The 24,396-nt window shown below is 56.7% G+C and overlaps 1 protein-coding gene across 1 annotated transcript in view; it reads left to right on the top strand.

Moving 5' to 3' along the window:
- Positions 1–4,417: 4,417 nt before the first annotated feature.
- AJAP1 (adherens junctions associated protein 1) overlaps positions 4,418–24,396 on the top strand; it is a 56,956-nt gene continuing 36,977 nt past the window's right edge. The window contains exons 1-2 of the mRNA XM_060141992.1: positions 4,418–4,575; positions 6,972–7,771. Of these exons, the coding sequence (XP_059997975.1) occupies positions 4,418–4,575; positions 6,972–7,771 (958 nt within the window). The remainder of the gene's footprint in view (positions 4,576–6,971; positions 7,772–24,396) is intronic.

Raw genomic sequence — 24,396 nt, 5'->3', positions numbered from 1 at the left:
AAGGGAGCGATGCTTTCATCCCCGCGAGTCCCGGGGCCAAGTGTGGAGCCGCTTCTACAGGACATCACGGTGACATCGGGCTGGGAGCACCGTTCGAGTGACTCACAGCTGCGTTTGTTTCACTAGGAAAATTGAACCAGTTACTGCTTTCCAGAAGAGAGCGCGTGCTCTGCTCCCTTCCTGAGCTGGTGCTGGGGGATAGAGGCTGAGCCACCCGTGTCCGTGAGAGGGGAGGGCGGGTCTCTGCTCCTGAGATGTAGCCAGAGCCCCTGCTGCACTGTCCTGTTGATGATGGGGGGCTGGGGGACATGGGTTGGAAGGAGGCCCCCCAAGTGCTCCTGGGCACCAGAGGGTCCTGTACAGAGGGTGTGGGGAGATGAATATCTCATGGTGTTGGAAAGCCGCGTCCCGCTCTCTCCAGGGCAGAGACCTTGGGGCAACACGGAATCAGGGATACCAGGACCTTTCCCCCACCGGGCACCAAGCTCTCCCTTCTCATGTAGAACCGAATGTCTCTTACTGGTGGGATGTGCCTTCTGTCAGGAGAAGACGTGGTGGTGAAACAAAGGCTCACCTACTGGGAGTTTCACTTTGCCCAAAGGTCAGAGTTGAGTGTGGCCGCCATCTCCCCTTAGTTGCAGCTTTGGGGGTCCAGGATTTGTTCTCAGAAGGCTTGCTGCCTCCTCCATCCATCCCGGACCCCAAGCCTGCCACCCCTTGCTCTCTGGGCTTCGTGAAGAGCAGCGTCACCCTGTCAGGCTCTAGGAGACGGGGCACCTCTGAACGTCCTGAGAGCAAATCTCATGACTTCTTCCCTCCAGCTCCCTGAGTGCAGATCCCGCAGCTGGAGCACCCCAGCTTCTCGCTGCCAGCCCACACCCCGAGCACGCTTGGAACGTAGGTCTGAAAGGAAGGGGAAGTCCTGCCTGTCACCCACCATCCTCTTCGCTTGGGACAGTGGCTTCCTTAGATTTGTCCCATTCCATGGCTTGACTGCAAAACTGGTGAGGTTTGAGGAGTTAAATACAAAGTGGGTTTTCCCCCCAGAGTGTGTGCTGTGCTTGGGGTCCTGCTTCCTAAGATGAGCGTGCAGAAAGGGGAGGGTCATCACTTTTCAGTCGAGACAGCTGGCAGACAGGACACCACAGGTGGCTGAGGTCATCAGCAGAGGTGGGTCATGTTGACATCAGGACCCCAATACCATGTGACAGGAGGGCTGCACCTCTGAAGTTCCTCCCAAGAACCCATCACCCCAGTCTAACCATGAGAAAAACACCAGACAAATCCCAGTAGAGAGACAGCCTACAAACTACTTGATCTGTCCTCCTGAAAACTGACAAGGTCATCGAGAGAAGGCATGTCCGAGCATCCGTCACAGCCCGGAGGATCCCGAGGAGACGTGATGACTAATGCCATGTGGGATGCTGGAAGAGAGAACTGGTGAAACCCTAATGCAGTATGGAATTTGGTTCATGATCATGGACCTGTGCTTTCCCTAAGTTTTGACAAACTCACCATGTGATGTGGGATGTTCACATCGAGGCATCTGGGAGAAGAGTACACAGGACCTCTCGGTGCCCTTGTGCAATTTTTTTATGAATCTAAAACTGCTCTAAAAAGAAAAGCTTATTTAAACAAACAAACCAACAGAAGCGGGGTGGGATCAAGAGGCTTCTGGACACAGGCTCATGCTGAGGAGGGGCAGGTAGACTCAGCAGGGGCCCCAGGTGAAGGGATGCCCATGTCTGTAGGGGTTGATGATGTCCACCTAGGAACACGGACTCCCCCAGAGCCAGCTCTGTGCTGGAGGAAGCACATCTGTGTCGTCCCGCCTGCGTCCTCGGAGTCATTTCAGGCTGTACCCTATCCGTTATTGATCATAGATGCACGGTTCTTCTTAGAAGATGAGGAGACCTCAGTGCCACCTGCTCCAACCACCTCGTATGAGGCTGGGAACCTGGGGCTTGCGGAGTGGAAGCAACAAGCCCATGCTCAGACCAACGTCAAACAGAATTGTTCCCACTGTGGCTTGTCCCCCGAACAAGCTGATGGCAAGCCCAAGAGAGACATCACGGGTGAGGGTCTTCCTCAGTCATCAGTGCTGGGGTTGTACATGGGGTGCTTGTCACTGCTAGTGGCAGGGCTGGGACAGGCTGGCCACCTGTCGGATACCGCTCAGGTTCTGCCCTGTCCTGGAGGTTCCGGGATGGCCTCTGGGCCGTGCAGACTCCTGCATAAACTTCTGGCCCAGCCCCAGTGCTCTGGCAAGCGGATGCCAGCTGCTTGCAGAAGGCAGCCCTGCAAACTCCTTGCTCGGAGAAAAGCGCACCCTTAAGTGGAAGGGATGTCTTTGTCTCCCTTAATTGACAGTGATTTTCTTCAGTGAAGAAAATATACAGAAGGTATCAAATTGAATCTCAATTTGCTGAATCTTATTAAGCTGTTCTTGGGGGAAAAGGATTTCAATAAAAGTTTAAAAGGGAGAGAAGCAAAAAGCCTGCCAACTAGAAAATAAAGTGGGATGGAGCAGTAGTTCCCAATTTGGGAGCAATCAGGTGGGGTGGGGGGTGGCTGGGAGCCTTTGTTCTTCATTTGAAAGTCTAGGCTGGGACGCTGCCGAGGGGGAGCCTTCCGGGGCCCGTGTGTCACAGGGTGTAGACGCGGCAGCCGGGCACTCCAGCAAGGATCGTGTGGACGAATCTAAAGTCTCCACCGCATGTCCATTGCCGAGGCCGGCTGTGGCCCCAGCATCCTTTCTTTCCTCCCACCTGCCAGGGACAGGGAACGGGATTAGGACGCGATGCAGCGTGCCCCAGGTCTGTCTACCTGCTACCCCGGCACACATCCACTTCTTCAGATCCAAACTGCATACCCTGAAATCCACGTCTTTGAAGTGTAGAGGTCAGTGTTTTTAATGTATTCACAAGGTTGTGCAACTGTCCCCACCATTAATTCCAGAACACTCTTATCACCCCTAAAGGAAACCCTGTGACCATTAGCAGTCACTCCCTACCCCCCCGCCCCCAGCCCCCGGCAGCCACCAATCTACTTTCTGTCCCTGTGGATCGACTGCTTCTGGGCATTTTTTGTAAACGGAATCGTACAGCCTGTAGCCTTTTGTGACTGGCTTCTTCGTGACGTTTTCAGGGTCCATCCACGTGGTAACGTGTATCAGCACTTCTTTCCAAATAACGTTCCACTGTAGGGCTGGACCACCCTTCTTTACCCACTCATCAGCTGATGGACACGGAGATTGTTTCCAGTTTCCTCTGTTAGGAATAATGCTTCTGTGAACATTCGTGTATGCGTTTCTGCACCCAAGAGTGGAATTTCTGGGTCCACGTTGAGGAACTTCCAAACTGATGGCTGCACCATTTCACATTCCCACCAACAATGCCCGAGACTTGCAGTCTTCCCACATCCTCGCCAGCACTCGGAGTTGTCCCTCTGTTTGCTTGTAGCCATCCTCGTGGGGCTGAAGCGGTGGCACTTCCGTAAGGCGTCTGTGGATGCCCCAGGGTTTTGGGGAAGCCGGCCGCACTCGGCCTGCGCCATGGCCTGGCCTCCTTGGCGGGTTACCCGCTGGCTCTGATGGTTAGTGGCTCTGAGGGCCTCCCCTGCAGATGTGTGGGGTCCTCTGCCATCTTGAAAAATGGCTGATGGCACTGTGGATGCCTTCCTGGGTGAGAGGATCTGTGAGTGGTCCTCCAAGAACCTCTTAACCGTGAAATGAGTGTGGAGTTGGGGGCTTCCCAGCCCTGTGCTTAGCAGTGTCAGAGGGACCCTGCAGAGTGTTCCTGGGGTCCTGCCTGGTTTCAGGACTAGCTGGAGGGATGAGGACAGAGGTCACTGGCTGCCCCTCACACGGTCCTCGCAGATGTGTCTGAATCCTCTCACGCCAAGATGCGTCTTCACCCCAGGGGGTCCCACACAGGAGTCCAGGAAGGTCCAGATTGCACACAGAGGCAGCAGGCCTGGTGACAGAGCAGAAGGTTTGGGGCCTTTGGCCCCTGTAGAGAGACCAATGATGGGTCCCCTGCAGGCCCTGGAATCGGTCCCCGACCTCCCTATGGGAGGGTCTCTCTCTGCTCCCCCGCCCAGGCCCCGCATTTCCTGGCTCCTGGGTGTGGGTGGAGCCTGTGTCCTGACCTGTTCACCTGCCTCTGTATTTCCCTCTGTGAACAAATCTACCCGTTCAAAAGGAAAGAAAATGGACTTGAAGAGGAAAAACAAATCTAGCTCTCCCCACTGTTGCCACGGGTTGGCTTCTCTGCATAACAGCTGGGGGGCGTGGAAAGAGAAGGGTTTCCATGGTAACCAATTACAGCTCACGATTGGTGGAAAATGGCAGAAATACCCTGCATGTGAAGTTGTGCGGGGCGGGCAGGCACAGGCCCTGTTGTAATTTCCTGGGGCGATGCCGCTCCAGGTGGTGGTGGCGGCGGCAGGCAGGTGTGTGTGTGACTACCGTTCACTCAGCCTGCCTGGCAGAGCCTCGTACTACCTGGTGGAGTCCAGTAATGCCTGTTGGGGCCTGGTGAGGCCTGATGTGACTGTGGTACCTGGGAGTGCCTGGTGAGGCCTGGTGAAGTCTGCAGGTACCTGGGGAGGCCTGAGGGTTCCTGGTAGTACCTGGTGGAGCCTAGTGGTGACTGGTGGGGTATGGTGGGACCTGGTGAGGTGGTGGGGTATAGGGAGACCTGTGGTGCCCTGTGAAGCCTGGGGGTACATGGTGAGGCCTGGGGGTGCCTGTTGAGGCCTAGTGGTACCGGGGGGGGGGCCTGGTGAGGTCTGGTGGTGCCTAGTGGGACCTGTTCCTACCTGGTGAAACCTGATAATACCTGGTGAGGTCTGGGGGTTCCTGGTAGTACCTGGTGGGGTCTGGTGGGATCTGGTTAGGCCTGGTGAGGTGGTGGGACCTGGTGAAGCCTGGGAGGACACGGTGAGGCATGGGGGTGCCTAGTGGGACCTGTTCCTACCTGGTGAAACCTGATAATACCTGGTGAGGTCTGGGGGTTCCTGGCAGTAACTGGTGGGGTCTGGTGGGATCTGGTTAGGCCTGGTGAGGTGGTGGGACCTGGTGAAGCCTAGGAGGACACGGTGAGGCATGGGGGTGCCTAGGGGGGCATGGTGAAACCTGGTGAGGCGTGGGGGTGCTCAGCAGTGCCTTGTGGTACCTGCTGGTGACCAGTGGTGCCCTCCAGGCCGAGGCACCACACCTGTTGGAAGCAGCATCTCATTTCCCTGAGGGCTGGACTCGCGTGCAAATGCATAGAGAGGTGGGAGAACTTGAGCTTCGAAAGCATCCCCCTCCCTGGGCCACCTGTGGCCACAGAGGAGCCGCCCTTGGCGTGCGCCGGGGGCACCTCGCGCTGACCTGAATCTCCGTGTGCAGCGAGGCTGGCCCGGACCCTGCAGCACGCAGGGCTGGCCGTGCAGAGACCGCACGCCGGCAGCCTCTTGGCGCGGACGCATTAGCATAATGAGCAGTTCCTAATTTCTGCAGCCAAGCACTCGCGTTCTGATTGAAAAACTGGGGCCTTATTATTTGAGGATGTGTCCTTTTCGGCAATTAGCGCTCATTAATACAAGTTTCTTCCTTTCAACATGCTGGGGGGACAGCACGTTCCTAAGTGTCAGTGAGGGAAAAGTCAGCCCCAGGCACGTGGACACACTCACACAGACACGGACTGATTCAGTCCCTTTTAAAGTCACGTGACACCCTTGGAAGAAAACCTTCCAAACTCCGCTTCCCCAGGCCTGGTTCTACAGTGTTTCTGGGCTGACGACTCAGTGCAACACACATGCTCTCCCACCCCCACCTGCGACCATCCCTGAGCTCTGGCTTCGTGTCAATTTCTAGACGTGGCCTTGCTGACGAGCTCTGGCTTTGAAGGGCGCCTGTCCCAGGTCCTCAGTTACCTAAGCCGGTGGCAGGGCGCGGGGCCTGGGTCCCACCCCCCTCCACGTGCACTGCATCCTCCCCTGGCTCTATCCTTGCCAGGCCCGGGGCGCGCTCAGCCTCGCTGCCCTCGCCAGGCCGTGCGGGTGTGCCCTCCCCAGCCTCCCTGTGCTGAGGAGGTAGAGGACAGGTAGAGGACAGAGGACCTGCATGGGAGAAAAGTATCGGCAGAACGAGCACTTGGGCAGAGTGGGCGCCCTGATGGACTCTCAGCTTCCCCGCAGCATGTCTTTTCCTGAGCGAGATCCAGAGGAGGGCACAGACCAGCAGCTTTCCCCGTGTATGTGTAACGGCATCTGAGGCCACGAGCCTGCTTTCAAATCGGCACATTCAACTGAGATACGAGGCGGCAGAGGGTGGGGCTGGCAGAGCGCGGGACCTGGCCCGGAGCAGTAGATGCTGGGACCCTGCTCCACATGAAGCCCCACAGGCTGAAACCCCTGTCCCTCCAGACCTCAGGACCGCAGGCTGCAGGCTTAGCATCACCCACCTCGGACCGCGAACGTCTGTGACCTGGAGGGAAGTGCCCGGGCCTTGGACCCAGGGTGTGGACCACGTTCCAGCCTGCCCGGGCCTTGGACCCCGGGTGTGGACCACGTCCCAGCCCTGCCGTTCCCTCCCCTCTTGGCGCCTCTGTTTTATTAAGGGTCAGAGCAAAGCGGGGATGGAAGGCCCGTGAGGTCATCTCTTCAGCTGACAGACGTGGGCTTTGGAGACTCGGTTTCCCTCCTGTAAGCGGACGCTTTGTCCTCAGCCGGCCACGTGCAGGCAAGCTCTTTGGAGGTGAAGCCGGGTCCTGAGCGCGTGTGGTTCGGCCTGTGCTGCTAAGATGCTAACAGACCGCGCTCGAGTCGGCCTTTGAAGTGAACTAACGAAGGGTTTCATTCCCCTTTGGAAGCTGGGATTAGCGCTCATTACAAGAAGAGCATTTCCTCGTCCTGGTGGGGGGTGGAGAGCGCCCCCCAGGCAGAGGCCCCCCCACTGATGCTTTTCTCTCTCTCCCACGCAGTTCCATGTTCATCCGCTGGCCCGGCTGCTCTCTAGGAAGCCATGCTTGGATCCTTATAGCCATGTTTCAGCTCGCCCTGGATCTGCCCGCGTGTGAGTCCCTGGGCCCGGGCCCCGAGTTCCGGCTGCTGCCCCGGCTGCCCCACCGGCCGCCCCGCTTGTGGAGTTTTAAGAGCGGACAGCCCGCCCGGGTCCCAGCGCCCGTGTGGAGCCCCCGGCCGCCCCGCTTGGAGCGTGGTCACAGTCACGGGCAGATGCTGAGTCCCCGGGCCCGACGGGCGCACAGACCCAGGGACCAGGTGGCCGCTCTGGGGCCCAAAGGGGGTCTGGCCAAGCCCCCAGCTGCTGCCAAATCCAGCCCTTCCCTGGGCCCCTCCTCCTCTGCGGGGGGCAGCGGAGCTCCCACGGACCAGCAGGCCCTCCTGCGGCGGGGGAAGAGGCACCTGCAGGGGCCCGCCTTCAACAGCTTTGACTTCCAAGGCAGCAGGCCCACCACGGAGACGGAGTTCATTGCCTGGGGGCCCACGGGGGAGGAGGCGGCCCCGGAATCCAATGCATTTCCAGGCGTTTATGGCCCCACCACGGTCTCCATCTTCCAAACACGGAAGACAGCTGTGGCCACTGCCACCGCCACCGCCACCACGGCCACCTCCGTGACACTGCAGACTCAGGGGCTCACGGAGCCCCTGGACCCCAGGAGTGGGAAACCGGTTGGGGTAAGCACAACGGAGCCTTCCACCAGCCCCAGCAGAGACAGTGGCAAAGTCAGCAAGCCCCCGCGGGTTCTGGGGGAGACCTCAGGTACGCCCACCTCTTTTCTGGTTGGTGCTGGGTCGGGGGGATATTTTGGGGGGGGTGTGGCTTAGGAGGGATGCTGAGCTGTGCCTGGGTGATGCCGTTTTGTGAGACTCTTCATTTCCCAGCAGGGAACCTAAAGCCATAGCCCCTCACGGGAAGATGGGGCGCTGTGTATCTGTGAACTTGCACGTGTATATGTCCTGACAAATCTGGGCTGTGCTCTGCAAGGAAGGGCCAGGCTCTTCTAGCTGCTGGAAGGGAGCAGGGAGAGGGTCTCTCCCTAGAGGTGGCCCTGAAGTGGGCACTGTACCCACCCTGCCCGTGTAGGGGTGTCTGAGCCCCACCGGACACAGGGAAACATCTTCCTGAATGGCAGAACTTCAGCTCCTGGGCCAGCCTGGGAGTTAGGTGTGGGCACATCTGCTGATAGAGACAGGGTATGTGGTGTCTTCAAAAACCCTCAAGGGTATGGCCCTAAGGAGGGGCAGCGGTCAGACTGGCCTAGAATTAGCAATTACCTTAAACAGCAGGAGAGCCGGAGGCCGTGTAGCAGGAGGAGCCTCCTGTGGTGTTAGCTGAGGCTTTGCGCACTGACTCAGGTGGGGGGTGTCTTGTCCCTGAAGATGGGTTAGGAGGTGTTTGGAGGATGGAGATCTGACAGATGGCTTTGGTTCTCCTGCCCGTGTTATTCTAGGTGTGTGTAGACAACTAGCATTTCTTGGCTTTGGAATATCTTGCTGCAACGTCGTTTTGTTGTTCCTTCTCCTCCTGTAACTCCTCCAATTGCTTCGCAAGGAGTAGCCCTTGAAAATCTCCCAGGCCAAAGCTTGTCCCTTCGCTGGTAGGCCCCCTGCATGTACCCAGCTTCAGGCCGGCCAGGGGACAGCCAGAATCCTGGACCCCCATGTTCCCACCCACTGCCAGCATCCTTGGCTTCTGTGAACAAGCCATAGCCCCATGCCCCGCCATGACTCCCAGGTTTACAGATTGTGTCCATGCCTGCACATCCTAGACTAGCAGCAGTATCTGCTGACTTGCAAAACAGGATGCAAGTTCCAGGACATGAGCCCAAAGGGGTGGGGGCACCATGCAGCCTCCTCCACCCCCGGCTTGCTTCTCCACTTCCTCAGGGTTTGGACCTGACACGGATCCTCTACAGAACCCGGAGGACAGAGAGAGCTGCTCGCCAGGGTCCCTCCGCAGCCAGGTTGCCATGCTGTCCCTTGCACTCCGTGTGCGCACCACATTCTGTATCCCGGCCGACAGGCAGGGTATGGTCAGTAGTTGGACAGGTTTCCAGGGAGTGGGTGGCCTTTGTTCCATGACCTACTTCCTTCCTTCACCTGGATAAGAGAACTGCGGTTTTTTATTCTGCGTGATTCTTCCCTTGAGAGCAACATATCTGTGGAAGCAAAGCCAAGCTCCACCTCAACGCCAGGGGCCGGGGGCCGGGCTGGAGGGACGGAGGCTGTGAGCTTGGGGGTGTCACGGGAGAGGGTCTGCGGGGCTGTGCCTCAGCTGTCTTCCACATAGCCCCCTTCTGGGGTCTAGAGGCACACAGACCCTGCCATTCATCTTCTCCATGCCAGGCGCCCAAGAGCAGCTTACAAAGCATTCGTTTTTACCTCGATAAACTCGCAAGCCATCATCATAATAGAATCTAGTGGTGCGTTCATTTATTGTCATCTCCTCTGCCTACGTCACTTACTATATAGACATGGATGAGAAAACGAGTTCCCATTTCTTCCAAATTACATTTGTTATTACTAACGTTAAATGCCCGGGATAGCATTATAAGGCTTAGCAAATTAATTCATAGTACATTGGATATTGCTAATCCAGCTTGACAGATGCTTATCTTGGAAAAGATTTATGGTTCTTCATGATATAATCTGCTGCTAGATTAATTTGTTTAGCACAACAAATTTAAAAGGGGGAAGGTATGTGTGTTTGTTTCTAATGCAGAGAAATGTTCATTCTGGGAAGTGATGCTGGATGCTGAGTAGGGGCAGCCAGTGGTCCTCAGTTTCGAGTTCAAGGCAAGGAAAGAGAGGAAATGCTGATTCCCGTAACCGGGCTCATCAAAGCTCAGCTGGTCCTACATAAGTGATCCAAGCCCCAGGGCATTGAGAGCCCAGGCCGGGGTCCTGCAGATCCCCCTGGTTAGCAGATGTAGACCTAGGCCCCCCAACTCGGAGTATGACTACTACTCACCCTTCTCCGACAGCATTTAAGGCAGCAAGGGTGGTCTTGGGGATCCCAGAGCTGTGGTCTGGGGGGCCTTGCGCACCACGGTGAGCGGTACGTGCTTCCAGGCTGCAGATCTGCATGTGAATCTGGGCTCTGCTGCATGTAGCTGGCTGACCCTGGGAAAGTTCTCTTCTCTGTTGGCTACATTTTCTTCATTTATGAAAGTTTAGAAATATCTCTCCTAAATGGTTGCTGTGAAGTCTCAGTAAATCAACCCCAAGTACAAAACACGGTGCCTGGCAACTAAGAATCCTCTATCCGCGCCAGATGTTTTTATACCCAGCAAGAGTGACTCTGAGGAGAGGGTTACAGGCGTCAAGGACAAACAGGCCCAGATTTGCCCACTCACAGCTGGAGGGTGCCCCAAAGTCTGGAATGAAGGCTTTAGGAAGTGATATGAAGAATTTGATAAGTCAATTCTGTGGTCAAAAGAAGTGTCTTTGGAATCAGGTTTGGGAAGTTGTTTTATTTTTGCTTCTGTAGAGAAACGTTTAGAAGGGGAATGTCTAAACATTCCTGTCTGTCCATAGCACAGGCATTGGTGGGTGTAGAAAGGGCAGGTGGCTGGTGATTTGGGGCACTCTGAAATCTGTCAGGAGCTAACATTATATGGAAAAGCTGCTGGAATTGCCTAAGGGCCCACTTGACGTGGAGCAGGAGTCACGCTCCATGTACAGCGGTTGGGAAATCTCTCCTAGTTTTAGTGTGGTAGTTGAGAGTGCCACAGCCTGCGTGCCAATTCCTAGCTTCATTTGTATTAGCTGCGTGAACTTGGGCAGCTTCCTTCTTATCTCTGTGCCTCAGTGGGAATTACAGAATTAAAAATCTCATAATGTTGTAAAGATTCAGTGAGATAGTACATACCAGGTGCTCAGTGCCTGGCACATCATAGTCCCTGAGGACATGTTTGCTGCTGCTAATACGATAATGATGATGGTGGTGGTGATGATGATAGAGATGATGATGATGGTGCTGGAAATAATGGTGGTGATGGTGCTGGTGGTGATGATGGAAGTGATGATGCTGATGCTGGTGATGGTGATGATGATGGTGATGATGATGCTGGTGATGGTGATGATGCTGGTGATGGTGATGATGATGGTTTTGATGGAGATGGTGTAGACGGTGGTAATTATGATGATGGAGATGATGGTGCTGGTGGTACTGGTGATGGTGGTGATGGTGATGACAATGATGATTATTGTCCTTGTGATGATTTGCTGTCACGGGCTTACTGCTCCGTGGTGACGTCATTTGATGAGGTCCCACACTCTCACCCCTGGCCTTGGTGCTCCGAGCGGAGGTGTAGTTGACGCTTAGCCAGGAACTGCTTGGGGTGGAAAGTCACCCGGCTCAGGTTCACCAAGGCACTGAGCTGCAGCCTCACACGGTGCTGGCAGAGGCAGAGCGTCAGACGGTCAGCACTTCGCCTGAGGTCCGGAAAAGAGGGCTCACCACAGTGGAGCGCTGCTCTCCAGTGACAGCTCTCTTGCTGGTCGTATTCTGAGTCTGGAATTACAGTGTCTCCCAGGAGAAAAACGGAAAAACGGAAAGTCATTTCCTGGGCTTTAATCTTAAACCTCGTCAAGGGAGCTGTGGGCAGTTTAAGCCAGCTGGTTTCAGTCCCCGCGTTTGCCCCCTGCGGGATCTCCTGGGCATTTGACCTGCAGTTAGCGCTCAGTAAAGATTTTCCAGACCTGACGTTCCTCCACCCTGTCTGCTGGCCCCCGGCTCCTGCCTGCACAGACACATCTGACGCTTTCCCCACCTGCCTGTGTTCACAACTCCGGGAAGGTGCACTGCCCAGGAGGGCCCAGGTCCCCATTGTCATTCGAGATGTGTCCCCATCTGGATCAGTCACAGATCTGTGACACCCAGCAGCTCAAGGATGCGATGGCTCAGATGTCCTCCCAGTTCTGTCTGGTAATTTTTACACTGGAATCCACTCACGCGTTTCCAAGGATGATTTCCAGGTTCCTTTGTCCTTGTCACCAGGGGGCCTTCAGTGTCCTCTTGGTGGGACGGGCTGGTGTCGTCTTCTCTCACCCTGCTGGTCAGATGACCTGAACTGGAAGCGGGGAGACCTTGGGATCAAGTCCCATGGTGATGGAGTAGTTTCTAAATGCCGGGATCGGAGGGGAAGGGAGAGAGAAGCAGACGTAACGGAGAGAGACACGTTCCTCCCCTTCTGTTTAAAGCTGCGGTGGCGGTTTAAATGCTGAGCCCCTTTTAATTAACTTGCTGGGTGTTTGCTGCCAGGGAAATGAATCCGTCCTTAATTTAAAGATATTTGAAGCAATGACTCACGAACTTCACAATTTCGAGTGGCTTAATTGGGACAAGAGCATCAACGAACAAGTGAGCTTGTGGAGCTTTTCCTCAACATCCTAAACGCTGCAGACGGCGAGGCTGGTCTTCGGGGTCTTCACCGGGACTTCCCGTATGGGTCCGGTGTGGCTAGTGTCAGCTCTGGTTCTGGAGGGTGACTGTCCTGGCCACAGGCGGGATCGTGTGTGTCCGCTGATGGCGCCGGGACCTGTCCAGCCTCCCTGAGCGCTCCCCTGCCTTTGCTGAGCAAAGCTGTGTTCACACCAAGTGGATAAATGGGCTGACTCATTAAAGCCGGCCTCGGATTCTCCTGGAGACGACTCCATCACCGGCTTCCTTTGATTCCCTTCACATGCTTCCTGCTCCAACGTACTGCATTTAGTGCTTCTTAAGCTCTTTGTTTCCCTCAGGGCCTCATTCCCCTTCTAAGAGCACTTCGGGATTGGGAAGTTTCTTTAATTCTTATCCCAAACCATGGTGGCCGTCCTCCTGTGCTTTCTACCTGTGAGCGGTGACCCTCCACCCACCCTGGGCTGTGGTCCTCCCCAGGCCCTCGGAAGATGCCGGAAGAGACCTGAATTGATGCCTCCTCAATCTGGAAACCAGTGTCCTCTAAGGGTGCCGGTGGGGCTGCCCGTGATCCAGGGCCTGGGAGGCTGCAGGAGATACACCCCTGCAGGATGCATCTCCCCTCCACGGGAACCGCGTTCACAGATGCTTTTGATATACGGTGGTATATGGTTTCATCCACTCACAGGGAATGATTTTAAGTGTTGAAATTAAATATTAGACAGAGCATCCTTTTTAGAATTTTTATTTGACTATGTTAAGAGAACTGGTCTCAGAGTTTCTGGCTTCTGATCGATTGCACAGCGAACCATCCACTCCTTAGTTGACATTAAATGCTGCACCTTGGGGCGGGGAGGGGCCAGGAAAACCCATCCCTGTGCCCTCTTTACAAGGAGCTGAAAAATCTCTCTGGGAAAGCCCGACAGGGAAGGGCACAATAGACAGATGACAGTTAAGGGCGTGAGAGGAAGTGTCACAAACACCACGCAGGCCGTGATAGCTCAGGTGTTGTTCTGGAAACACAGACGGGGGAGGAGGGGCGAACGAGGAGAGTCCTGATGGACGGGGAGGGTGAACAGGGGCAGAGGCCAGGGAGGCCAGCGCTGCTGGAAGCCCAGAGGCCTGCCTGGTAGAGGGAGCCCGGGACTGTGTTCTCACCTCTAGAACAGGATCTGGAAGAGAAAACCCTTGGGGTCCCTGGTCCAGCTCTGAACCGATACAGCAGCGTGAGAGGCGTGTGTCCTTCTGTGGAGCACCAGAAGAACGGCCTTGGTGCTGTTTCCCTCCTGTTTTGTCATCAGTGAAAGGAGAGCCCTGGAGAGCTTTGGCATTCCCCGCTTACAGCGTCAACAGCCTGCCTGCCAGCCGGGGGGCCAGGCAGTGGGCCCAGCAGTTCCCGGGCGCAGGCAGGCTCTGGGGTCATCAGGGTGGTTGCTGGCCATGGGGTTTCAGAGCCTCTGTTTGGGGTGAGACGTCACCCGTTCTGTCCCCCGCCCCTGCCCAGGAGTGGTCCTGGGTTACAGTGACTAACGTGAAAGGGCCCAAGTGATTATACCTGAGGAGGAAACAGTGCCGTCACCTCTGCAGCAGGTAGGTTCCCAGTGAAGGTCAGGGCTCCCCAGAGCTCCCTGCCCAGTTCCGGAGACTCAGCCCCGCCTGCCGGGTGATGGACGTGCCACACGGTCAGACGGGAAGAAAGACCGGACCTCTGGTCTTTGCTTTCGATGGGGCTCAGCGACTCTCTGCCCTGAAGTCTGTGGTTAGGATGTGAGGATCAGTGATAATAGAGGATGCGGCTTCCCTTTCCAGAAGTTTCCTTTGGCAGCAGGGATGCCGAGTCCGTCTGGGGAGCTGTGTGGGGGACAAAGCTGGGGCTGGTGGGGAGAGCCCCTGCCTTGACGGGACCTGCCCCAGGCCCTGGAGGCCCGCCTGCGGGCCAGTGGCATGTCCTCGACTATGCACGTGGCCTCGGGGAGTCCCGGCTTCCCTGCCTGCACAACTGGGAAATGCTTTCCACCTTGCGAGGCCATCCTGAGACTTGACCGTGTTGACCCCGGTGGAGCGCGGAGCTTGCGGCAGTGCCGGGGCAGAGCTGATGATGGAGTCCACCTCCTCTTGTGGCTACCTTGGGGGTCGGAATGGCGCCAGCGCTGGGAACGTGCTACTTATTTTGTGTCCTTCAAATGCTCCCCGAAGGTATTAGGATGAGGATGGGCAGGCACCCAGCAGAATTGTTCTAGCTCTTCTGTGACCCTTCTCTGCCCTGGAAGGATTTCAGCAATCAGACCTACCCCGGAGACCCAGCAGAACCCCCTAAGGAGCCACATCGGCAGCCCCGTGTGTGTTTTGGGGGGCGTCACACCAACGGGAGGTCATGAGCTGGGGCATCCTTTGCACGAGGACAGCCTGCTTCTCTCCAGACCCCCCTGGAACACAACCCTCCCCCAATAAGTAGCCCAGGAAGGACTTGCCATGCTCCACGTTCTCAAAACTGGCCTGGGGGGCAGGGGGTGGTGCTGATGCTGAGGGAGGCTCAGCCATCAGGAGTCAGGGGGCAGGTGGACCCCCACCCAGCTCTCCTCACCCCCAGGCCAGGGCCCTTTCCATGACTCTGGGGGGACCCTCCCCACCACACACCCCTGTTGCCTGAAGCTTCAGGACATCCTGAGTGAGGTGGGGACAGGGGTCCTAAGTCCGAGAGGAAGCCGATTGTCTTATTTGCTTGCACTGTCTGGGCCATGTGTGAGGTCCAGTGATGAAAGAACCTTCCCTGTCCTCTTGGGCCTTCAAGAAGCTCCCGGAGCGGGGGGTCTCCACCAGCAAAGCCTAGGCCGGGGGCGTGGAAGGGTCAGATGTGAAAACACGGTGTGCTTTCACACGCTGCCCAGAAAGGCCAGCAGCTAGGGCCCTGGCCAGGACTCCACGGGTGTGTCCTTGGGCCGAGGGCAGAGCCCCTGAGAGACGCACACCTGGGTCCTCTTCTCTATCCCCCATCAGCATGAAGGAGGGCACCGGCATCCTCTGTGGGGACGGGGCGGGAGGGGCCACCCCGGAGGACAGAGGCAGCTGGAGAAAGCTGGGCTGGGAGGGGGGTGCCAGAGAGCAGGAGAATGCCGGGGCTCTAGGGCAGGTCCCCTGACCATCCAGACGCGCAGCCCGAGTTCCGAATACACATTTGCAAATGCTCCCTTAACTCACTTCCAACGCGCCTACCTTTTCATAGAAAATACAGCCTGCCGAAAGCAGTGGTTCTAAACACTCGAGTGGTGCCCTGCGTGTGATTTAGAGCCAACACAGAGGAAGGTTACTTATGATAAAGGCTGGTCTGTGCACATCTTCACTGGGAAGCGTAAGGAGGTGGTCAAAGGCACCCTCCTCCCCGGCCCTGGGGCAGCACCAGGAACATGATGCCAACACGAGCTGAGACTGGTGTCTTCTGGGCCTTGAGGGCACGTGACTTTCTGAAATGGTGAGCCGCTCTCTGCAACCTTGGGGACAAAAATAATACAGCTTCCTTTTGATGTGCGTGGTGGTTGCATTCTGGGAAACTTCGGTGCTCCTTAAAATCATGTAAAGAATACTCTGGGTCTGTACGTGGAGGCGAAGGAGGGTCTCCGGGTTCAGAGCATTCAGAATGTGCCTGAATGTGTGGCAGGACGTTCGCAGTCACACAGGACAGAGGGCCGTCTCCGGGGGAGCACGTCTGTCCCCCGCACTGCAGGGCGGGTGACATCGCAGCCTTACTCAGCTGATGCCAGTCATCGTGACAACCAAATGTGTCCCCACATTCCAAGATGCCCCTGCCCCCCGAGAATCCCGGCTGCAGTCCTAGGCCTCCCTGGGCCTCGCCCTCACCTGCGTGCCGCACATAGAAGCTTTCTTCTGTGTGTGAGTGTCCTGGGGCTGCAGCAACAAAGCACCCCGAACTGGGGGGCTTAAAACCACAGAAGGTCATTCTCTCCCAGTTCCAGAGGCCAGAGGACCAAAATGAAGGTGTGGGCAGGGCTGGGCTCCCTCCATAGGCTCTAGGAGAGCATCCTTCCTTCCTCTTCCAGCTGCTGGGCACTCCGGTGTCCTTGGCTTGTTGCCACATCCCTCTAATCTCGGCCTTGTCCTCAGATGGCTTATTCCTTCTGTGTCTGTGTCTCTTCTTGTAAGGACACCCGCCATTGTATTCAGGGTCCACCCTGATAATCCAGGATAGTCTCATATTGAGACCCTTAATGTAATTACATCTGCAAAGGTCCTTTTTCTAAATAAGGTCATATTGACAGGTTCCAGGGATTAGGACATGGCTATCTTTGGGGGGGGGGTCTGCCATTGAACCCACTACAGTGGGAGGAGCTTTCATTAGCTCTGGCTGGGGTTGGCAGTGCCTGGGGATTTTCTCCTGCAGAGGCAGGGAAAATTGCAGATTTTTTCATCTGCCCCCAGTCCTGGCATTGCTGGAGAGGTAGGCAGGCCTGCAGGGGGAGAGCATTAGCCCAACCCTCACTGACCCTCCCCCACGAGGCCAGAGCTGCCCAGAGGCCCTGGGAGCCACTGGGGCTTGGAGCAAGTTTCCTTTTGTATAAACTGAGCTTCACAGACAAGTCAGAGATCAAAATGCTTGAGGTCCCAGTGGCCTCATCCCTGTAGATCATCATTCACTCACTTGTTCATTCAGTTCAAGTGTTTACTGAGCACCTACTATGTTCCAGGCTCTGCAGTGACATCAGAAGACAGCACACACACGGTCTTTGTCCCCTCCAGGGGCAGCAGACAGACACATGTAAAAACACAAATAAGGAAACCCCATGTACGAACGTGTGCGAGGACGATGCACACGAGGTGGGTGGGTGAGTGTGGCCGGGGAGGCAGGCCTCCCCACCCAAGGACCCAAATGATGAGAAGGAGGGAATGGCGGGGAAATGGAAGGTGTAGGCAAAGGAAACCGTGTGATGTGATGAGTGACAGAAGGGCTCTGGTGGGCGGGTCATACGAATTGGAGTCGGGGAGGTAAGAGTGGTGGCTGGGGCGAGGTTGCGAGGTGCTTGGGGGCGACCGTAAGGGCTCTGGGTTTTATCCTGAGTGTAATGGGGTGAACAGAGTGCCGTAGTCCCGCAGAAGCTCCTGGAGGGCAACCATAGGGGAAGGACAGGAGTGCGGGTGATGGAGGCAGCCCAGTGGAGAGGGGAGGCTGGCGGTGGGTGGACTTACTGAAGAATCGGACGGGGAAGTGAGGAGAGAGAACAACCTGGAAGGCCTCCAAGTGTTGGGTCTGAGCAACTCGTGTCTTCAACTGAAAGTGGTGCCTTTGACTGAGACGGGGCAGCGTGGGCGGGCACAGATTGGAAGAGAATGTCGGCCGCTTTAGCCGTGTCGAGGTCAAGCTGCTGTGTGTGCTGTCCGGGTGGGGACGTCTGCGGATTTCTGGGCTTGTGAGTTTGCAGCTGGGGAAGGTCTGGCCTGGGGTGGAGGCTCAAAGCCCTCTGATGTCCGGGTGCGGAGGGTTGGGATCACCTGGAGGGAGTGTGGATCGCGTGAGACGGGGATGGACACAGGGCCCTGGGGAGTCCAGGAAGTGTCAGGAAGAGGAGGAGGTGGAGGGGAGGGGGGCAGGACGGTGGTAAGTGGACGCCTGGAGGCGGGGAGAGGGAGGAGGAAGGGGGAGGGGGGGAGGGGAGGGAGGAGGAAGGGGGAGGGGGAGAGGGAGGAGGAAGGGGGAGGGGGGAGGGAGGAGGGAGAGAAGGAGAGAGAGGGGGAGGAGAATGTGGTCCAGTGTCAGAGCTCCTGGGAGGCCAGGGAGGTGAGAACCAAGGGAGCGTCACCCTTGTCCTGTGTCAGGGGTGGACTGCTGGAGGCTTGGTGAGAAGATGCCCCGGTGGAGCGGATGGGGGCGGGCGGTGAACAAGCAGAGGCGGAGGGTGGAGCTGGAGATTTTGCGCAGTCCAGGCTGCGAGGGAAGGGGGAGAGTGGAGGGGAGAGGACCACGGAGGTGACACAGGCCTTTGCTGTCTTGTTTTGCTGTTTGTGATGAGGGAGCGTTCAGGCATACTGCCTGCCCGCGGAAATGGTCCGGCAGAGAATGAAAACTCACGGTGGGGAGAGAACAGATACTGTGGAGGCAAAGTCCTTAAAGGACGAGGGGCTGGCCTTGGTGGCTGGAGGCCAACGTCTGTGCTCAGTGGAGAGGGCGGATGAGTTGGACTTCGGTAGAGAGAGCGGAGGTGATGAGGGGAAGGCAGGTCTAGGAAGCCCTGCTTTTCCCAATGATGGACGCCCCCTCTTTTAACTTGAGAACCTGCGCCAGGGCGAGTGGGAAGTGGCCCTGAGGGGCGTGAAGAGGAGGCTCTGCCCCCTCAGGCGTGGACAGACGGTGGGCAGGTGCACACAGAGATCAGCCCGGATGGAGGTGGGGCACGTGAGCTGGTGGGAAGGAGGTGTCTGGAGGGTAGGAGATGTGGGCCCGAGCCTTCCAGGGGCAAGTGCGGAGGCCACGTGGCAGGAGTGAGGCTGAGTGTGGGAAGAGCAGAAGCGGGGCAGAGGGCTGCAGCCCGTGCAGGGAGGTGGGGAGGATGTGGGAGTCCTGGTCAAGAGCAGGTTTGGAGCAGGTTTCTCTAAGTTCCAACAGCAGCCACGGGAGAACGACCCCCACATGTGCAAGCCAGCTTCTGTCCACACTGACATTGGCAATGACCCGGACCCCACCTGTGGCCCCTCACCTGGTGAGGTAACCTCTGTGTCCTCACCTGGTTAGGTTGCGGGTCAGCAGACGTGGAAGAGTACATCCCAGCTGCCACCCTGTACCAACTCCTGCATCCCCTCTACCAGGGCCTTGCAGCCTCCACCTGCCCAGTCAAACCGGTTCTTGGGAAAACATCACCAAGTTCACACAACATCCCGGGCTCTTTCTGCTGCCTTCCACCCCGAAGCCCATGAAAACGTCAGCCCCTTCCAGGCGTAAGGGTCAGTTTCTCCTCCGTGAGAGTCTTGCCCGAGGCTGGAGGCCCTGCCAGCCACAGAATGGCCATCTGGAGTGCACCTTTTAGCATTCTTCTCTAATCCACACCAGGACTGGCCCTGCTCCTGGCTGAGACTCAGACCCAGACTCAGAAACGAGTCCCTCACTCTTCCCTCTGAGGCCCAGGCTTTATTGGAAATCACATTCTGTCCCCGTACTTGGGTGGACATTCAGGGTGTGTGGACCCCAGGCCCAGGGCTGGGGCTGCATTCAAAACAGTGGTCAGTGGTCAGCTGCCTGCTTGGCAAGCCTGGGGTGCACTTCTGGCCAGTGGACGGCTGACACATCCATGGATATCAGACTGGGCACTGTTTCCAGAGGCTCAGGAGACAGTGAGCCGTCGAGGGCGGCCAGATGCAAGGCCAGCAGCATCTCAGCTCCTCTGGCTTCTCGGCAGGCAGCTGAGGATGGGCTGGTGCCTCCACTCCATTATTAGGAAAACCGAAGCATCCAGGCAATGAACACGCTCTGGTCTACCCTCTGCCACTGCCATGACCTTCCATGGGGTGGGCGCCATGCAAGGCAGAGCCCCACCTGGAGCAGGTGGAGGCGGGCAGGGAGGCTTTACATTCCTGGGATATCCTGAAGTCTCGTGCCCACCGTCCTTCTGGCCAGATCCCCAGATATCAGTTCTTCCCATCTGCAGTTTATCCTTGGAATCTTGATCACCATCAAGACACATAAAATCCCTGTCCATCCCCCCGAGGTGGACCGGCACCTCTCTGCTCCTGAGTTAAGAACCTGGCAGCTGGGAGGGTGGTGGGGGGAGAGGAGGCCTCCTGGGGTCCGGTCCCTCAGGAGTTTCCTAGGGGAGGAGTGGGTCCGGGGCACAAGGTGGAGAGGAAATCTCCATGAGGAGATGTGGCCCAAGATGGAAGTTTCCAGGGGCTTGATGTTTCTCTCTGAATGGGCTAAGGCAAGGGCACCACTGGCCATGGAAGGATGGGCCTCATGTCTGATGGCCCACCTGGACCCATCCCCCCGATGGTCATTTGTTTATGCACTCACTCGTACAAACCCACTTACAGGCATCCCAGTTTCCAGGCTGTAAGAGTCAGCTGTGCTGTGTAACAAAGTCTGCAAGTTCAGGGGCTTAACACCACCTACTTGTCAGTTTCTGTGGGTCCTTCACTGGGTCCTCTGCTTGGGGTCTCATGGGCTCTGGGCTCCAGAGGTGTCAAGCTGGGAGCAGAGGTCTAACTGCTCTGAGGCTCCTGGTTACCTCCTACACCCGGGCCAGGTGCTCATCTGGAGGCCTGACTAGGGGAGGGCCCACATGCAGCTCATTCCAGGCGTCACTTCCTCGTGGCCGTGAGACTGAGTCCCCCATCCCAGTGAACTCACTCAACTCCCCTGAAACACGGATTTCAGCACCAGCTCTGCTACAGAAGCAACTTTCCTGGAAACGTCCATCTCGTGCCATATCTCCTCATGGAGTTTTCCTCTCCACCTTGGGCCCGGGACCCTCTCCTCCCGCAGCCCACCGTCCTGTGGTCTCTCTGTCATCAGAACCAGGCTCGCTGGGCCTGTCGCCTCTGTCCTGAGGACCCCCGTCAATCTCCCCGTCAGCCCCTGATGGTCACGGGGCCTGCGGAACCCAAGGGTGCTGCCCCCAGTCTCCGGCCCCTCTTGACCTGGCCAGCTTGGAGCCCGTTGTTCTTTTGTGTCCTGGGGAAGAAAATCATTGAAATGAATTATGCATCAACACTAGAGACGGATCCTTAATTAATACACTCAGCCATCTCGGCTTCCCACGTGTAAGCAGCACCTCCAGTAATGAGTAAATGGCCTGGCTCCTGACCTCAACACTGACGAGATCTCCATTTTCTTGTGTCAAGGGAGCCAGTCAGAGCGGGAGGAACCCTCGACAGGGTCTGTGTCCCCATGGGTGTGTCACTGTGCTCACCGGGGCACTTGGGTGGTCCAGCTGGAGCATGAGGGCTGGGCATTACTTTAACTTGATCACCCCTGAAAAGTCCTGTTTCCAAATAAGGGAACATTCTGAGGTCCTGCGGGTTAGGACTCCAACATAGCTTTTGTGAGGGACATAAGTCCACTCAAAATGCTTGTCATTGGGTTTAGGGCCCACCCAGATAATCCAGGAGGATCTCATCTTGAGATCTTTAATTTGATTACATCTGCAAAGACCCTTTTTCCAAATAAGGTCACGTTCCCAGGTTCTCAGGGTTAGACCTTCAGCATCTTTCGTGGGGGCACAAAGTTCAACCCATAAAAGTACCCCCTGCTTTCTGCCCCCCATTGTCAACCGAATACAGCTCCTCTCTCCTGTCTGTGTAGCCCTATGAGAGCAAATCCTTGAGGAGGGAGTGTTTGGTAAGATGGCTGCGGAGGGAAGGGGCTCTTCATCCCTGAGAACAGAAGTTTCTGGAAGTTTTCCTCGACCACACGTGGATTATTTAGCGTCCTATCAGAGGAGGAACAGGGAGGAAGAGAGACATGTCTGCAGCGTGTTTAGGGCAGAGGTTCTTGTAGAGGTTGCTTTTGTTGTTGACTTTGGCTTTGGGGGAAAAAGAGCCCTAGAAGACACTGAAAGAGAATTCTAGGCAGTGAGCTTGGCACAGCTGTTCCAGAAGCTGGGATTAATCTGCAGCTCACCTAGAGAAGAAGCGGGATGATGGGAAAACACTTAACTTCCTCTTGATCTCGTCTCATTCTTACACATTTTTAAAGACAAGCAAAAACACCAGCCGCTGTTTCCCCTGCTGGATATGTCAGTTCCCGGAAGGTGTGCGTGTTTCCCGCTGGTCCAGACAGCAGAAATGATGCGGGGCCTCCCCGTTCTGCAGCTGCAGGTGGCACCACAGAGCCTGAGGCCCGCCTTTCAGGCCAGAGCCAGAGGGGAGGACGCACGTCCGCAGGAGGAAATCACCAGCCCTTTCTGTCCTGCGGTGCTGAGCCCACACCTGCCAGATGGAGGCAGCCCCATCCTCCTGAAGCAACAGGGATTTCTGGAGCACCTGTCAGGGGCGGGGTGGAGCTGGGCATCCAAATTTGCACAGAGAAGAACAGACACTCCAGCCCCCCTCTGACGCTTGGTCCTTAAGCAGGTCACGTCCCCTCCCTGGCTGGATCAAACTTTGCCTGCACCCCTCCTTTTCCTCCAAGGAGAAAGTATGTCCTTCTCCCTTGGGTATCTCTTCTTAGTCTCACTCATAGATTCAGCTTCCGAAATTTAAAGGAGACTGCAGATGCTTTTACCATGAGAACATTTTATTGTTGTGTTTTGAAGTAACTGGAAGAGCTGACATTTGCTCAGAGTCTTTCAAGATGTCATCTCCAGGGAAGAGCTGCGCCTCATCTTGGCATTTTAAGTGCCCTCCGAGAGCTAAGAAAAGTACAGGATATCGAAGCATCTTGTTGTACACTTTAAATATATTTAAATTTGTCAATGATACCTCAGTAAAGCTGAAGGAGAGGAAAAGAAAAGTACAGGGCAGGGCAGGCAGACCGAGGGGCCGTGGGCCTGGTCAGCCAGTCGTCTTGTCAGGTCAGCTTGAGAAGGAGGAAGAAGCAGGTGGTTTAAGGGACTGTGACCCCAAAGCTTGGCTGGTGGCATATGGAGGCCCACGGGGCAAGCTCACTCTGACACGGGGTGCTGTTTGCATGGATTTCCAGAAGGACCAGCTTCTGCAGGCCGCCCTGGGACAAAGGCAGAGGTGCTCACATGGTAGCATCTTAGGCTGGCAGCTTCTAGAGAGAAGCCGAAGCCAGGCTCTGGGATGGTGCCCTGCTCCCCACTTTTTCTTGGGTCCGATCCATCCTAGGGGGCCAGGGTTCTCTGCATTCACCATGAAGGGGTCTGGGATGTCCATCGCCAGCAGCATCCCCTCCACGCTGCCCATCCTCCAAGACCCCTCCCTGGAGGCGAAGGCATCCCCTCCTAATCTCAGCTGTGAAGGTAACAGAGAGGGAGCTCCCAGAGCCTTGGGATGGCCGTGGGACGTGCCCTCTAGGGAGAAAGGCCCACTGGGAGGGAGCGATGTGAGCTTGCCTTCCCTCTCGGGGCCAATGAGGTGCATTTCCACAGCCTCCCAGGGTACAAGGACAAGCCCTTCAGCCAGAACCTCTGCTCAGAGGGCCCTTAACACACAGGTTTGGGGACAGCTGTGTCCCCCTCTTCCCCAGAGAGGCTGAGGAAGGGGGCTGCATGGTGATGGAGGACCCTTGGGGTCAGAGTGTACCGAAGAGGCTGTGCAGGTCCAGGGGACCCTATGCCATCTCATCTTAGGACCCTGCTAGGGCGTCACGTGGCCGATCTGGGCAAGGCCCAGCCTCCCAGGAGGAGGTGGGGGGGAGGAGTAGCACACAGATGCTGGAGGGAAGCTTCCCTGCCTGGCAATTCTGCTTCCGCCAGTGCTCTGGTCCACCGGCTGTCACCTGAGTCCTGGAGCCCAGGACATTGTGCCATGCATGGCTGGAGGTCCTCAAGGAGTCCACTCCGAATTACGCTCTGCCCACAGACAGCCTCATCGATGCTAGAACTTTCTATAAACAAGAGCATCACCCCCACCCCGGGTGCCCCACGGTGCCCGATGCCAGCAGGTATAGAGCAGCTTCGTAGAAGCAGCCCAGGACTGAGATAGCTCCCTGGCCCCTGCAGGACCCGGGGTGGGCCTGGGGCCCTGGGCCTCTGTGTGCACACATGTAAAATGGGGTGACCTCTGTGCCAGGCCTCCCTCGGCACGTGGGTAACGGATGCTGGAACTCTGGGTGAGTTACAGTGTGCCGTCATCATCTCCCCTGCGTTCTCAGGAGGCCCTTGGGAGGCAGCAGGGCCCCACGGGGCTTGGCTCAGGGTTTTCACTTGAGTTATTTTTTTACGGACATGAAATGCGCCCTTCGGACTGCCTCCACTAGGGAGATGTGGGTCTGCGCTTGCCCAAGGTCCCAGCTGCCCTGAGAACCACCGTCTCCAGATCTTGGGTGTAGAAGCGGGTCAACCAGTAGGGAGAAAATG

The sequence above is a fragment of the Lagenorhynchus albirostris genome, chromosome 2 (genome assembly GCF_949774975.1).
Source record: "Lagenorhynchus albirostris chromosome 2, mLagAlb1.1, whole genome shotgun sequence".
NCBI lineage: Eukaryota > Metazoa > Chordata > Mammalia > Artiodactyla > Delphinidae > Lagenorhynchus > Lagenorhynchus albirostris.
The sequence above is the reverse complement of the archived record's forward strand: the minus strand, read 5'-3'. Positions and strand labels throughout refer to the sequence as shown.